This window comes from Seriola lalandi, unplaced genomic scaffold, assembly GCF_002814215.2.
Source record: "Seriola lalandi dorsalis isolate HSWRI2012SDOR001 ecotype SW California unplaced genomic scaffold, Sedor1 jcf7180002054546, whole genome shotgun sequence".
Classification (NCBI taxonomy): domain Eukaryota; kingdom Metazoa; phylum Chordata; class Actinopteri; order Carangiformes; family Carangidae; genus Seriola; species Seriola lalandi.
In genome coordinates, this window is record NW_019525099.1 from 706,172 (window position 1) to 722,866 (window position 16,695).

At 41.2% G+C, this 16,695-nt stretch overlaps 2 protein-coding genes across 4 annotated transcripts in view; one reads left to right on the forward strand and one right to left on the reverse strand.

The window, feature by feature from the left end:
* The window catches only part of mnmip1 (manchette microtubule inner protein 1), a 12,037-nt gene extending 5,832 nt beyond the window's left edge, over positions 1-6,205 (forward strand). The window contains exons 11-16 of the mRNA XM_023415257.2: positions 969-1,019; positions 1,124-1,241; positions 2,212-2,380; positions 3,383-3,579; positions 5,327-5,390; positions 5,533-6,205. Of these exons, the coding sequence (XP_023271025.1) occupies positions 969-1,019; positions 1,124-1,241; positions 2,212-2,380; positions 3,383-3,579; positions 5,327-5,390; positions 5,533-5,583 (650 nt within the window). The 3' untranslated portion in view covers positions 5,584-6,205. The remainder of the gene's footprint in view (positions 1-968; positions 1,020-1,123; positions 1,242-2,211; positions 2,381-3,382; positions 3,580-5,326; positions 5,391-5,532) is intronic.
* Positions 6,206-11,317: 5,112 nt separating this feature from the next.
* Positions 11,318-16,695, reverse strand: part of eva1ba (eva-1 homolog Ba (C. elegans)) — a 31,648-nt gene continuing 26,270 nt past the window's right edge. For 2 of the 3 annotated variants that reach the window (XM_023415255.2, XM_023415254.2), the window contains exons 2-4: positions 14,309-14,473; positions 12,737-12,831; positions 11,318-12,620 (exon numbers count right to left, since the gene is read on the reverse strand). In XM_023415255.2, coding sequence (XP_023271023.1) covers positions 12,196-12,620; positions 12,737-12,803 — 492 coding nt within the window. In that variant the 5' untranslated portion in view covers positions 12,804-12,831; positions 14,309-14,473 and the 3' untranslated portion in view covers positions 11,318-12,195. The remainder of the gene's footprint in view (positions 12,621-12,736; positions 12,832-14,308; positions 14,474-16,695) is intronic. The other variant, XM_087176320.1, reaches the window with a different exon arrangement.

Here is a 16,695-nt window from a genome sequence, read left to right on the forward strand (position 1 = left end):
GGGGGGGGGAACTGTCACAGAGATTTTTCACAACCAGCACAAGAAGAAGCACTTGAGCTACTACTGCTGTGTGGATGGTTTGCTTAAGAGGGAATGTTACGCAATGCTTTGAACAGTCAAGGTAGGCTTCCTGTGTTCTTATTCGGTCAGTTATTGGTCTCTGAGCCTGAGCCCTACAAGCTTTAAGCAAAGTGTTGTGCTCATTTTCTTGAGGGTGATGCATTAGAGCAGTTTTACTTATATTATATTCACGATTGTATTTATTTATCAGGGCTGTAACCAGGTTCCTCAACCTTATCTGTTCTCAAGCACTTGACTTGCATGGCAAACAGGAATCACATTACCTTCATTTGACTGAGGCTTCCTAATTTAAGCATCTGTTCTCCCAGTCTCCAAGGTGAACTCTCTCATGGGCTGTATTATTGTGAGTGTCTGTCCCTGATGAACCTGTTGAGACCCTCGGGAACAGTTACTACAGTAGTATTGGATGCAGCTGCAGCGATGTGCACATAATTTCTTTCCCATGCAACTGCTCTTAAACAACATTACAATTTATGGCCATTCGCTTTTTTTTCTCCACCAAATTTAAACCATACGGCTTTCTGGCATATATGAATGCAAATCTCTCTTACTAATAAAATAAGCCAGTGGTTTTTTTTACTGGCAGTGTTCTAGTTCTTCTAAGTCATGTCAAGGAAAACAATCATACATTAATACAAGTGGTGCTGTCAAAGTAAGCAGAACTGACAGAGGGTATCACTACTTATCACAGGAAAATCACCTGCTGCAGGTGTGAAAGCTAGCTTAGTTTAGCAACGACCTGCTCTGTATTCATACTGTTACACACAAATGTCCTGCAGATTGAAGGGACCTTAAAAATGGTTGCTTTAGGAAACATTTTCCAAAGGACTCAAAGTGACAATATTGGTCTGACGAAATCAATTTTCATTCACTGCTGTTTTTTTCAGTGAAGACAGAGGCATCAGCGATGGAGAAAGGTGGTCCAGCAAAGACAAAAGGTATGAATACTACTGACTCCCATGGTAAACATAACTTTATTGGGACATTTTCCCATCTAAAAATAAATAATGTTGTGGAGTAATGTGATGACTTTGCTTTAAAGATGACAAACCAGAGGCTCAGGACCTGAGAACCAATCCTCCAACCAAAGTCAAGCTGCCGTCCATCCACAAGCCCAGTCCGCCTCCGGTCAAAGACAAACCTAACAAGTTTTTACCCAAGTGAGTTCTGCCAAACGGGCCTGATGTTCTCTTGCACTACTTATCTCCATGCATCACCACTTAAGACTTACTGGGTAATATGTCCACTGACTCACGGACGTGAATAGTGATTCATTTGCAACCTTTCTAAAGCGAAAGAGCCTTTGGGGGAAATGTCAGGAACACTTTCTCCTCTTTGGTCTGGCACCGGGAGCGGAGCCTTTAGATGTTAAAGGGTTTGGTTGCCGCCACCAGTTGCCATGGTGTCTTAATAGAAGAATGCCAGGATGCCCGACCTTTACTAGCTCAGTGGAAACTCTGGGATGAGTCAGATTTTGGGCCTAAACAGACGAGAGCAGCCCATTTCCTGTTTCCTGAGCAAAACACACACACAAACATGCACATGCACATGCACACACACACACACACACACACACACACAAAGCTAAGAAAACAAAAACGGCCCTTTCTTGAGGGGGCTGCTAATGGAGAACAACTTTTTCTGAAAACTGTTTCCAAGTAAATACTGTAAGTTTGGAAGGGATAATTTTCCAGCTTTTCTTTTAAGAATCCGTCATCATGTTATATAAACTCACTCCCATTCAGGCTGATTATTTAAAAGCCTCACATCAGATCAAACCAGGATGTAAAGGGTATCGAGTTGTGACTCGACTCGAGACCTGCCATCATTTTATATGTGCTGTAAAAGTGAAACGTATGCCAGAACAAAAATAGACATACGGAGAGACTTCAAGACTCCAGCTGCCATGATCTGCACCTGCACCCATCAGAGTTTACGAGACCGGAAACTTCACTCAAAGTTTTTTTTTTGTTCCTTGAGAATATGAACTACAGTCCGTGCAACACAGTTGACTTTCATTAAAGATGTCAGAAGATCATGATTTACACCCCTCATGTGCCCCACTTTTCATTTCATTCAGTCAAAGGTTGACGTACGTTCAAACTCAGAAAAATCTGCTCTCATTTTCAGTAAAACCAACGGTGATGTGGCTCCTCTCTCATCAAAACCACCTGAGGAGAAGGAAACCGACCAGTTCGATGGAGTGGATGTGCAGACTGAAAAGCTGATCCACCCTACAGCAAACAGAGCCAAACCCCCTCAGAGGAGACCACCGTCAGGCCTGGTCACGACAGCACAAGTATGTCCAGTTTAGTGACAGCCAAATATTGATGTATTATCAGTTTGCAACAACTTTAGCCTGAAGCACGGACAACACAGAAGGAAGGAGTTACATAATAAATGCCTGACTTTGGCAACAAACACACCCCACTAAACCACCTGGCTACTGACTACTATTTCTGTAGATGACCTTTGCAACTTGAGATTATCACCGCAACAATGAGGCTTCCCTATACTTTATCTTGTGCATTTGTCCAGTAAAATCACATTACATTTTTGTCGTACAATGGGTCAGGATAGGTTTCTTTGAAATACATATCTTAGTTATTACGTGGTATACTGTTTTAATTTCCCCCATTTTCTCATGGCAGGGTATTTCTAGATTTAACAGAAAATGTTTTCCATGGGTGGTACATATTTTATAGGCTTTACACATTCCACTGACTCACCCATGCTCTAAGGTCCAGCAGTCACAAGAGAAGTTATTGTAACAGAGGAAGAGATAAGAATTCCTGCACTTGCACCCTCAATAGATCAGAATGCAACGCAGCCATGTGGCATGTTTGAACCAGAGAAAAGAACCTAGTTATAGCCACACCCAAAGTTTTCATGGGCTGTCTACCTTCCCCCTTTACACGGAGGGCAACAAGTTTAGGCCTGATCCCCAGGCTATCAAAAGTCATCCTGAGAAATAAAGGAATTTATTCCCTAAAGTATCCTTTTATGATTTGTGTTTGACTGCTCAAAAGAAAGCAGACAGACTGGCATAGCTAGGAATGTGGAGTTCTTACAGCAGGTTCTGAAGAAGGATTATTAGCAAAGACGATCATTAAATTTGTGGCTGATTCTCTTCCACAGAGCGCCACTGACAACACAGAACCGGAATCATTGCCAAAAAAGTTCTTACTAGAGAAGTCACCTTGCTTACAAAAAAAATATTCTAAAAATAAATATTTTGCATGAAGCCAGTGAAGTTCATTGGTCTGTACAATGTCATTCAAAGCAACCTTATTCATTGCAGGGTACAGAAAATCTGCTGCCGTCACCAGCAAAGCCTGAGCACCGCCCCAAGACACCGCCTCCTGTTCGACCAATGCCGCCCAAAGTGGCTGTGGATGGTAGACCTGTGACCACTAAAGAAGAGCTAACTGTGGAAAGCCTACAGGCCGAGATCAAAGAGCTGAGGATGACTCTGGATCTGCTACAGACACGACATGAGTGAGTAACATTCATCCATAACATGGCCATGTTTAAAACCTAAGAGACTGGGAGGTGTTTACGAGAAAAATAAAGCTGCTGTACTTTAATATTAAATATAAAAACTGTCATGTTGAATCACAGAGAGGGACTTCAAAACATTAAAAAGTGTTTCTTATCTTCTCTAAGACGCCTAATCTATTCCCAGTTGAATTTCTGATGTTTGTAGACACTTAAACGCACACAGGAAGTGATTTATCAAAACCTAAGAGAGAAGTACAAACTGTGTACTTAACATGAGTGCTCCATCCAGCAATAAAACTGGACTCAACCATTTTAGATCTTTGGCATATCTCGTCTCTTTGATTGCGTTGATATGAAACATCACAGAGCCCCGGTTGGGAAGCACGAGCCAAGCTGTGTGGAATTGTAGACACATGGTTTCCTGCCAACTGGAGCCCTCAACATGTGATTTTAACCAGAGTGGATTTTAAAATGAATCTACAGGGTCATGTTTTTTGAAAAAGCATATTTCCATTTTTGATTAGAAACACTTTATGTACAAATATACAACAGCTTAAAAAACCCTATACACCAGCAGTCCACCCACACAGTTGTTTTACTTTGTGTTCCCGGAAAACCCTTCTTTCAGGACTGTGTAGTTGCTTCCCTGTTGGTTTTGTTGCACCTGTTTATGTCACAACTTTTCCCTGTAATCATTGTTATTGGTCATGTCATCCCCATGTACCACCCTCATGTTTTGAAAAGGCATCCCCTCAAGGTTTTCCTCTTTTCTAGAGTCACACAAACTTTTTCTTCCAGGTTAATGCATTTTTTTCTACTAAACTTTATTCAACAATGACACGTACAATATGTACTGTATTCTGTGCAAGTTCACGTTATATTCTGATCGACTGGTTTGTAATAGGATAATAGGAATGTGTGTGATTATTTGTCGTCGCTGGTTGGCGCCAGAAGTACTTATCAGTTAAACTAATCATAAATATTCAATTAATGTACAACGCCAGTTAACTGTTGCGTCTAAGATGTACACAGATAACAAATCATAAAAAAAGCGGTGTTTGGCAGTATTTTGATGTAAACAATGAAAACAACGTTGTATCCAGGCTGTCAGAATAACATGGCATATAACCACTCAGCTGGTGCAATGCGCAACCACATTCAGCATGGGCTGTGTGGACACTTTAGATTTGTCGACTAGTCTAAGTGTAACTATATATAAATAAATAATATAAATAAATAAATAATATCTGTCGACTGGGAAATTAGTGGTTAGGAAAATCCCTAGTTTGTAGAGGTTTTTGAGGTGGGTCATAGCAGCAGCCACACTGTGAGAACGTAGTGCTAAATTTCTGTCACTGTCTGAATCTCGCCTCAGGCCTTTGGTTCACAAATCGGCTGTCGGTGGAGTTGTCTCTCACTTCGATTTAGCACCACCATTTTGCATTGATGACCACAGATTTTACCAAATTTCTCTCACCACTGTCAACTTACGTCGCAGACAGACAAAATCACACAGTTTAAAGGGGCTTTTAGATATATAGTTATGTGTTAATTAAATCAATTATATCTCAGTTTTATATCAGTGTATTAGTTAGAAGATAATTACAATGTGGTGTTCACTCTCACTGCAAAAACTAAATGACTTTATTCATGTGACTCCACTGGCAGTGTACAGTGCAGCTGACCTATTTCGACATAATCATGTCTACCATCTCTACTTTTTGTCTCCGTCTCTTTTGATCAGGCAAGACATGCAGGAAGTGAAAGAAGAACTGAGGAAGCAGAGAGACAAACAACTGGCACTGCAGGTAGGTGAAGCGTGTGTTGGGTTTTGCATGCATTCAGTCTTTCTGCCTGCGCTGCACATTGCCAAATACAGAATACAGAAGCTGTCGTTCCGTAGATCATGACTGAGGTAATAATTGATTAAAAAATATCTTTCCCATACAGGAAGAAGTAAACAGTTTGAGGATGAAGCAAAAATCCCAACACGCACAGTGACTGGGCTGGCTGTCTGACAGTGTGCCACGCATGGCCCTCGGACTGCAAATTTAAACAAGTTGAACATTTTTCTGACGTGGAGTGGAGAGGGAGAAGACAAGCGAGCTCTCCCACTGCAGACACACAAACGAGGGCGACATTAGGAAGCAAAGTTGGACATATCAAGCCACTCCTGCACTGGACTGAACAAACTTGATCCTCCAAAAGACTTTTAAATGATACACTGTTAAACTTTTAAACATATTTGAATGCTGGAAACAAATACTGGTCCTAAGTGGGTTACGCTTGATAGTAAATTTATGTTTTGCATTGTTCTATTTCAACTGTTTATTACTTGTCATAGGTTTTACTGTACTTTTAACATAACGCCTCAGCAGAATATGTAATATATGCAGCTGTAAATAGGAGGAAATACTGTGATGTATTTTGCAAAGAACTAAAAAGATAATTTGAAGTCATCCAAAGGAGCACTGTTATCTGAATGTGGGGACCTGAAATTCTACTGTTAAAACATGGACTGACATGCAGGTGAAATTATACATCAGAATGTAATGCTGCATTAATCCACTTGGGGGCACTGTGTGTCCATTCTTCTACATAAAGAGAAGTGCCAAACTTGTCAGTGAAAGCTGGATTAATGGAAGTAAACTGGTGCTACTGATCTCACAAAAAAAAAGGAAAAAAAAAAAAAGTATTTCACCCAGAAGAGTAAACGTGAAAAGATTTAAACTTTGAGCAAATAACTCATGTTAATGGACACTGTTTTTACAAGAGGAAATCTTTAAAAAATGCTGTCGAAGCACTACAGGATTTATATAAAGTTTGTGGTCAACTGCATTTTTGCAGCTACGTAGAAAAGGCATCTCATGTCACTGAGAAAAACTGACTCACTCTGAAAACTCTTTCACTAGTGACTCATCACAGTGGGAAGATTTAATAAGAAATTCTTTGCAGCCATCATAGAGAAACTTATTTAACTTGACCATATTTGGATCCTGCCATCTTCAGAATGAGGCATATAAATCTGGTTCTGGCTCCAAATTGTGGTGGTAGTAGTGGTGGTGTGTTCCTTGTCTAAGTCTACTAGTGTTGCCCACTGCAGAGCACATCTGGACGACATCTGGAGCTCATCAGGGACAGGGTGCTTCTGAAACTGCCATGGGAACATACTATTTTTAAAAACTGTGTTGAATAATGGTGATCGAGGGCACATTCCCTCTTGGACAAGGGGTGAGATAAATGAGTGTAAACATACAAAGGGTCAGATGATATTGCAGAAATTTCAGAATTTTTGGAGGACTTGAAAAATGAATGCTCTTTCTGTAAAGCCCTGCAAATACGAGTGGAAATTTCACTTCTTTGACTAAGGGACCTCTAAAAGATCTCAGTGATGACGGGTGCTGGTTACACTACAGGCACTCTTATAAATCATAATACACCACTTGTGTGAATATTTGACTCACTTGTAAGAAACATACTGCTGTAGGTCTCCAGCAACAACAAGCAGTGTACAGTGCACCGTAACATTGGAGAAATCTAAGACGAGTGAAATGGAACTGAAGTGTTGAAAAGTGAAGCATTTTGGAGCTCAGAGGTCAGATACAAAAAAAAATCCCTTGGAGTTAAAATTAGAAATTGTGAAAGAGGAGCTGAGAAAGAACAGTTTGCCTGTGTCAGAGAAAAGGTCTGGACCGATTCACAAACAAATCACATGCATGACCTCATGGGAAATGGTAATAAATCTGCCACATATTAAAAAGATAACTTTAACATGGAGCCATTTAATGAGAGGAATCATATTATTATAGCCAAAGGACTGCTGTTTGCTGCATTTTATACTCCAAAAAACATTCAAATTTGACCATTGTAATAAAATGAAAGTAATTTAACTAGCAGTGGTTAAGTAGCATGGACGTAGCTATACATGTCATTGTCTATAAAAAGGATCTTTTCTGTAATCAGCCTAAGAGCCATAAATGACAGCCTTACATCTTGTATTCTGTTCGTGTTTGTCGACATCTTTCCCACGCTGTGTTATGGTTCAGACTTATGGGTTTCCCTAACTGGATTCCCCTCTTAGTCATGTCCACTTAATTTTTATTGATGTATTGTTTCATAAATGCATGTTGCTTCTAATTACACGTGCGTCTTGATTACATCCTGCGAAATGAAAGGGACACTATTCAAAAATATTCAGTCGTGGGTCTAGTAAAACATATCTTGGGTCCTAGGATTTTGAGGTAAAAGCCAGTCACAAGAGGTTTATACAAATATAATTACACAGCTACTTCAAAGAGTCCACACCATCAACGCCTCTGATTTCTGAAAGCCTGTGACCACATGTGAGGCTTTTCCAAGACCTCAATAGAAGAAGATTTCAGTGTGGGCTCCATTTGAAAACAGAGTGGGCCCCAAGGCAAACCTGAACCCTGTCCGCTCTTCCAGCACAGTGTGTACTTTGAGGAAGACTCTAGCAGTAGTTCTTGGCCTGCTGTCCTCTTCAGCCAAGACGTTCATCCATGCAACACCAGCCTCCCAGCACAAGGATGTAGCACTCAAGTTTCTGGCCCCAGGTTGGCCAACAGAAAGAATGTGGACACGTGCCATACCCTAATGAGTATTTAGTGTATTTTCCCTTTTGTATAGCTTTATTGACATGCCAAGAATTCATACTTTCATAACTTGTAAATCACCAAACCACTGAAGATTGACTTGCGATAATGTCCAGTATAAACATTCGCCCAGTGCGGGCAATTCATCAATGTTCTGTAAGTCTGTATTGGCAGCCAAACAATATGTCAGTCGGCCAACTCACGTGGAAAAGATTTATTATGTGAATACAGAGTTGATATTTGCCATCTACGCCCTGACCTCGTCACTCCCCACGAGCGTGTGCCAAAGTCAGAACAGCAGCGTTTTGGGAGTGACAATAATACACTCCTCCCCCAAAACCACATTAGACACAGTGCATGGCACCAGCTATTATATGGAATCTACTTTGTGTGGGCTAGCCACCACAGACAATGAAGGGAGCAAACTATTTAGTGAGCATCTTCTTTCCGTGGTACAGGGAAGTAATTACATTAATGAGCTGTTACCTCTCTGAAGCCAGTGTACAATATTACCCTACTGGAGACACATGGCAGTACAGTGAGCCATCAGGAAAACAAACCAGACACAAAGGATGTCACAAAAACAATTCTGTCCAACGCACATAATACTCAAGTGTGAGAAACCAAAAGCATGAACGCATCAAATTGCACATGCAAAACAACCAAAAGAAAAATGAGCTCAATCACTGCAGGAAAGCCATTCACAATTAACACCAATCCCAATCCTGCACACACTGTAAATTCAGCAGAATAAGAGCAGAAATTAGCAGCCAGCATTAAATCAACAGTATAGGAACAGAAATGACCAACATGCACATAATGTATTAACAGTAGAAGAGAAATTTCAGCCAGCACACAAATATCAGCAGCGTAGAGCACAAATACGAACAGAAATGAGCAGCCAGCATCAATATCAACATAGCAGGGGCAGAAAAGCAGCCATGGTAAACATAGTAAATTCAGCGAGCAGATATCAGCAGTACAAGAGCACAAAGCAGCAACAAAGTCCAAGACAGCAGGGTCAACAACAGAAAGACAATTGAACAACAGTTTACAGCCACGCTAGCAACTTGTGCTTTGAGCTAAATGCTACTGTCAGTTAACATCCTCACAATGGAAATGTTAACCCTGATGTACTGAAGTGTTTACTATATTCACCATCATGTTTCCTAACATTTACTATTTAGCTCTAAACACTACAAACAGCTGAAGCTGGATGGTGGCATTACATGGCATGTCAGGGGATCTTTAAACTTACTGCAATTCATCCTGTGGGGAACATATGTTTGTACCAAAATTCATGACAATCCATCCAATAATTGTCAAGACACCTCAGTAACCAGCAGCAGATCAACATCAGCACATGGACAGAGACAGAGACAGAAGCAGCAGCAGCAGTAAAGGTGTAAAAGAAAAGTGAGCACTCATTGCATTGACATATTTCTCTAAGATGAATATAAAGCGTCAGAAGAAAATGGCCACCTATGTGTGTGACAAAACTCATGCAGTTTCCTGTGAAGCCAATATTACAGGGAAATAATTACATAACTGAGCTGTTACCTCCCTGAAGCCAGTGTTCAATATTACCCTACTAAAGACGCATGGCAGTACAGTGAGCCATCAGGAAACTTCTCAAACCAGACACAAAGGATGTCACAAAACCAATTCAGCCCAGCACACATAGTAGTCAAGTGTGAGAAACAAAAGCATCAACGCATCAAAATGCACATGCCAAACAACCAAAGGAAAAATGAGCTCAATCGCTGCAGGAAAGCCATTCACAATTAATACCAATCCCAATCCTGCACATGCTGTAAATTCAGCAGAATAAGAGCAGAAATTAGCAGCCAGCATTAAATCAACAGCATAGGAACAGAAATGACCAACATGCACATAATGTATTAACAGCAGAAGAGAAACACAAATATCAGCAGGGTAGAGCACAAATACGAACAGAAATGAGCAGCCAGCATCAATATCAACAGCGTAGCAGCGGGAAAGCAGCCTGCATAGCATGCCAGCATAAGAGCAAAACCAGCGAGCAGAAACAACAGCATAAGAGCACAAAGCAGCAGCCAGTGAAGTCCAAGACAGCAGGGTCAACAACAGAAAGATTTTAACAACAGTTTATAGCCACGCAAACAACTTGTGCCTTGAGCTAAATGTTACTGTCAGTTAACATCCTCACAATGGAAACGTTAACCCTGATGTACTGAAGTGTTTACTATATTCACCATCTAACATTTGCTGTTTAGCAGCAAGTCAGGGGACCTTTAAAGTTACTGCAATTCATCCTGTGGGGAACATCTGTACTAAAATTCATTACAATCCATCCAATTATTGTCAGAACATTTCCTACTTGGTGGCACTAGGGGATCACTTTTAGGATCATCTGGGAATTTTAAATTTTGAGTCAATTAATGTAGAGATGTTTCACTCTAAATCACAGGTGTTAATCTTCGGGGGAAGGAGGAAAGGCACTCACTTAATCGTGTTGTCTGTCTCATCTTTTGGGGGAAACAAACGTCTATGAATTTTTTTTCAAACCACCTAATAGTTTCAAATCAGCTGGGTCAAAATGGTTGATCAACCAAAGACCAACCCATAGCACCTCACTGCTAGCATGGCTAAAGTCTTTGCCAAAAGAAGCTCAACAAAGTAAATGCAGCTTTCGCAATACATGTTAGATAAAACAATTAGAACTTAGCTTTGTGATGTGCTTCCAATTTGCAGGTGAGGGAGAAAAGTCAGACTTCCGGCTTGAATGTTTGAGGACAGCTGATATGATATCGGCGGGGGAAACAAGCGACGCAAATATACGAGACTTTATGTAACATGGTTGGACTTTTAGCGCACTAGTGTATCCACAAAATACTACACGAACACGAGCAGGAGCGGTGGACGAGTAAGCAGGTGCCATCAGGTTGAACCGCCTTCACCTAAAAGGCGCGCTTGATATAAGTTACATCCGGTTCCCGAGTTGTCTCCGTTATAGAGCTTTTCCTTTTTTAAAGAAGGGCAAGAAATGAAAGTTATTCTTCAGCTGCACTTTGTTATCAGAACCTCAACCCTTTGTCCACCAGAGCCTTGTAGAAACACAAAAGCACGGTTATGAGTTCCCAGACATTTTATTATAAAACTTTATTTCTTTAACCTTAAGACAAAGACATTGAGCAGAAATAACAAATGACAAAGAATGACCTTTCCATTAATCATACTGATAAAAATCGGCTTTCAGACTTTTTGTAACTTGATTATAAATCCATGGCCCAAAGGTACAGCGAAGAAGAGCTCTGTTGTTTTTATTTGTCTGACATTTGAGCATTATGAAGAGAAACAAGGAGTAAATTATTTCAGCTTAATACTTTAATTCTGCCATTTCCGCTGGTGGAATTAACCCTGAAAATATAGACATGGATTTAATGTACTTTATAAATTTTCCAATTTTAATTGTCTTTGCATTATATTGAATGTGTAATCTCTGACCCAAAAAACTGATTGATATGTGTTTGTTCAAACAATGTAATTTCCTTTTCCTTTTCACTGCAAACACATAATCTTCATTGCAACATACAGTACATACATTGTACTTATTTATATTTTCATTTTTCACCTATTACATAGCCTACATAAACCAAGTTGTGTGCATTTCTGTTCTTAAGCGCCATACATTTTAACAGACTGATTACTTCAAGTGTCTTTCAGCTCCCACATTCATACTGCCTCTTTTCCATATGGACTAATCAGTTGTTAAGAAATCTCTTGATTTTAGTTCATATAGTCAGTTGAAAATAACATTGCTTCATAAGACGTGCAATATCTCAAAGTTCGGCTTTGTCAGAGCCAAGTGTATCAAAGGTGGCACATCACATCACTGTTTGTCCTGTCTCCATGTGTCATTTTGTATCTAACACAGGTCTGCAGGCTTTAGGGACACCGTGCCCACTCAAAGGTCTTTGTCACTCCTTCACAGAGTTTTCAGTGTTTCCCTTGTAGCCTCTTAGTAGTAATGCACTCTTCCAATAGTCCCCGTTCCCGTCCCCAGGATATCAGGTTGGCCATTCCTCCAGATCTCACGTATGATACGCTCCCTCTCCTCCAGTCGCTGCGCCCGTTCCAGCTCCTCGGCTGAAGTAAATACGTTCACACTCAGCGTCCCATCTGATTGGCTGCTATGATTACCAACAGGGATTTCTGTGCTGGGCAAAGGGATTGGGGCCTCCACCTCGTCCCCTTCTTCATCTTCATCATCCTCACTCTCCTCCTCCTCCTCGCTGATGTCCTTTAATTGTTTTTTCTCAGGCGTGGAGGGGGCGATGTTGGTCCGTGGCTTGCAGGAGATGCGGATGACCAGGAGGCAGAGCGTCAGCACCAGGCCGAAACACACTCCGAGCACAAAGTAAAGGCCAAAGCTCTCTGGGTTTGCTACAGAAACGATACAAATGAACAACATCAGATAGAGTTAAATGTTGGTCATTAAAGATCACATCATGAACACAGGTCGGTGTAGGTATTGTGCTGGGCTACAGAGTGTGACTTACCTTTAATGTGTGCATAAGCAGCTATGCTGTTGCTCAGGAGGTCCATTTCTGTTTTCTTCACATCCATGGTGATCTTGCCTTTGTTTTATTCACACCTGAAAAACAACAAACATGTGACACCATATTAAATCTGACTTTGGTGTATAATGCATCTAGACACCCTATTAATACTGTTCCAGGTGCTTTAAGTCAAACACCCTTCCTCCAGTGTTACATTCTGTGCAGTGCTTGGATGTCAAACCCACTGACCACAACACTTCTTCGTATGCCTGAGGGTGGGTGGGATGAGGCCCACCAAGTGTCAAACAAAAGCTCCTCTGTGTTTTCTTTAAGCACTGGCTTCATCTGGGATCACCATAACGCATTTGGAACATGGCTCTCTGCCTCTGCCATTCTCTCTGAATCATGACAGCCCTCTGTAAATGAGGTCAAGTGTCAATTTTCCAAGCAGCCACAAAGGACTCTTTCCTGCCTGATAGGACTCCCAGATCAATCAGTATAGCTCAGTGGAAAAGGCCAGTGTGTTGTTGACTTATTTGTAATGTTTGGACACTGTGTCCCTGACATTTAAGCTGTCTATCTTCCTGGCATCCTGTTAGTCTGAGGAGCCCTATTGTGTTTTTAAACGTTCCTGTGTGCAGTGGTGACTACTAACCCTCCCGAGGAAATCTTTCTTAAAGTAAAAACCTGTGGAGCCGTTCGCCAGATGAGGTACAAGAGCAGTTCATGTTCATTCTCCTTTGCAGTCTGTTTTTTTTGTTTTCAGCAATTATCTGTATCCAGTTCTCTATGTTACCTTCATGTTACCTCCTCACTCAGTAGCTTTTGTCTTCAGGAGAAACAAGTCTGTTTCTCATCTGAAGCAAAACATTTATTGGATTTGCCTGTATGGAATACCACACCACACTCGTGTTGCGCTGTTGGGTCTATTTCCTCCGTTAACCATCCGCAGCTCCCCTCCTTCTTCACCCCGCAGCCCTTTCCTGCTGACTCTGGCTTTTCTCCTCCACTTTGCCATTTTGTTAACAATTTCCACCTCCCTGGCTTGATGACATCATGGTGTTGCACCATGAGGCACATAAGAGTGTTGATGGCAACCAGTGTAAAACTAAAAGGAAGGTGTCTTTAATCCTTCCAGTTAATGTTAGCACAATTCCCCTTTAACATGTCGCTTTGTGTTGTGGCTGGCTGTGGAAAAAAAACCCACTCTGTTCATGTGAAATGATGATGAACTCTGAAGCTGTCTGACTGTAACCTGTGTGCACTGCACCCTAAGTCGAACCACATGTCACTATGCCTACACAGGGATCATATGGATGTCCTCAAATTGCACAAACCACATGTTTGTGTTTGCATTTACCTCCAAATTACACCCACTGATAACCTCAGTGCCTGATCTCTATCATGGTGTGAATACCTCAGTGATTTATGAAGCATTGGAGCTTTGTTGATGCAGCTTTCAGTAAACCGTATGTAACATGGCCCACTAATGACCTTTAAAAGACGGCAAACATTCTCGTGTAAAAGCAGAAGTAAACACAAAGGGGAGAACAGAGAGGGAATAAAACTCACCACAAAATGAAACTTTGGAGTGCGCCCTCAGTCCCAGCTCATAGTGTAATGAGAGTTTGGAGAATGGATGCAAAAGGATAACGCTCCTCTCTCTTTCCCTGCCTTGCTGTTGGATCAGGGCCCCGTGATCTTTGGTCCTCAGGCTAAACAGTTCATTTGGCCACCCTGAGACAAGAGCAAACACACACACACACACACACACATACACACACAGACACAGACACACAGACGTCAAGCTACATTAGAACCAAACTCAGTGAGGTGTCTGCAATGCAAACAGTGACAGGCCTATTGTAGGATACACGGTCCAGCTAGAGACTAGAGGCAGGCTTTTCAGTTGCCAGTGGTTCAACTGTGCTCTCTTGAGCCCAACCAGGGTAAAATGCACAGAGACTGTAAAAAACACAGGAATGTCTAGGCTGTCTGAAAAAGTAAAGCAAACAATATCTTCATTGTCAACCTTAAATATAAATGTTTTTTTGCTTTTTAGTAAGAGACCAGGATTATTGGTCTTTGTCTTTTAGGTCAAAACTAATTAATTAAATTAAAAAAAATTTAATTACCAAAATTGTGATGTCTTCAATGTAATTTGATTGGATCTGTTCGCGTAGTAACTTCAAACAGTTTATAGTATCACTTAAGTTCTAAAGGCCTCACATGCAGTATACCAGCTGTGGGACTGCAGTTGTCCCATCTCAGACTAAAATACAGAGTGCTGAGATTACAGGACTATTCATTATACAGGGCTAATATCATTATAGTTGTTTAATGTTTTCACACAAAAAGTGTGTGGAATTAAATTTTCAGTTCACTTCTAAAGTGTGAATAATGGAGGGAGCTTAAAGTCCCCTGCCTCACCAGAGTCCCTTCACATTTCTAGCAATTCAAACCACAACAATCTATCAGAAATCCTATAACAAAAGCCACAGAATCACTTTCTTTTACTCAATAAAAGCCCTATAACTTGCTGGGGGTTAGTGTTTTACATGCCAGGTGGGTAGATCGAGGGCTGAGAAAAATGCCATGCTGTGAAGTTTTCTAACTCATAGCCATGTTTAGGAAAAAGCTCCTCTACCAGCTGCAGTTGGTTTAGCAGAGCCTTTGTGCTTTCCAGGGCAGATTTTGATCTTGCTGACTCTTGGCAGATCCTATGTACACTGCACAGCGCCTGACTGAGACAGCGCTCGGGGGGCTAAGTGACAGAGCGGTCACTATGGCGACGGGCTTTCCAGGCCACCCCCTCTGTCCCCACGGGAGCGAGACGATGGGCCTTTTGTTTCTGCTCCACACCACAGGGATGGACCTACGCACTGTCTTCCTGGCGAGTTCCTTCCTTTCTTTTCAATTATGAACAAGTTAATCTCCTCCCTCCCAAAGAGTCCAACCCCCCCTCCCACCACCGCCAGACTAACGGAATCTATTCATCATTATCCAAGCAGAGCTGAAGAACATGGGCTTTCAACGAGATGTTTGGTTTTTGTCTCAAGGGTAATAAAGTGAACGGCTCAGATGACTACAGTTGTTCTTCAAGCCAAGGTCAAAGCTAACGAGTGGACACCTACAGTACAGTAACTGGCCTCCTCTCACACTGGAATGCAGCAAGCCTGAGCTTCATCAGGACTCAGGCATCTGTTACTGGTGGTTAATGACAAGTGGAGACCTGTTTAAAGCCCATCTAAACACTAATTATCCTGCTGTGTTGTTTTGTTGTGTTTTTGTTTTACCCCAAGTAGGAAATTATTAACAGACCCTCTCCTCCCCAGCTATGTATCCATGACTCAACTTTCAGTCATTTTCTCCAAGTGACCCAATTTGCTTTTTCTATTGCAGATGTTGCCCTTCCCTTCAGCCTTGAAAATTGAGACCTCCATCATAAGAGTCATGCCATAGTGATTTGGTCTATCATTTTGTCCCATCATGTTTTGCTCAAACTTAAGCTGCATTATTAACTGTCTGGTAAATATTATGAATGAAAACAGCAGTCCTCATAGTATGGCTCCTGTTGTAATCAAACACTGATACAGGATCAGGATAAGCACTTTGGCGAAAATCAAATTAATAAACAAAGTTTTGCACTTATGAATTTATAAATTGCAGTTTTTTGGGTAGTGCTGACTGGTGGGAGCTTTCACACCATCTGTTCTGCAATAGAAGTCACAATATCCCAAGAATGAGGACACCATATGGTGTTATTGTGTGGGAAACCTGCATAAAATTCCAATTTCCAAAAATATTTCAGTGTAGTTTCTGGCTTTCAATACAAGCAATGCTTTGCCTTTATTAATTTAGTTACAAATAATAATCATATGTTTTGAGCGGAGATATAAGACAGCTGAAATGTAATTTTCCAGTGATCTGGTCGAGCCAGCTGCAGCACGAGTCATTGT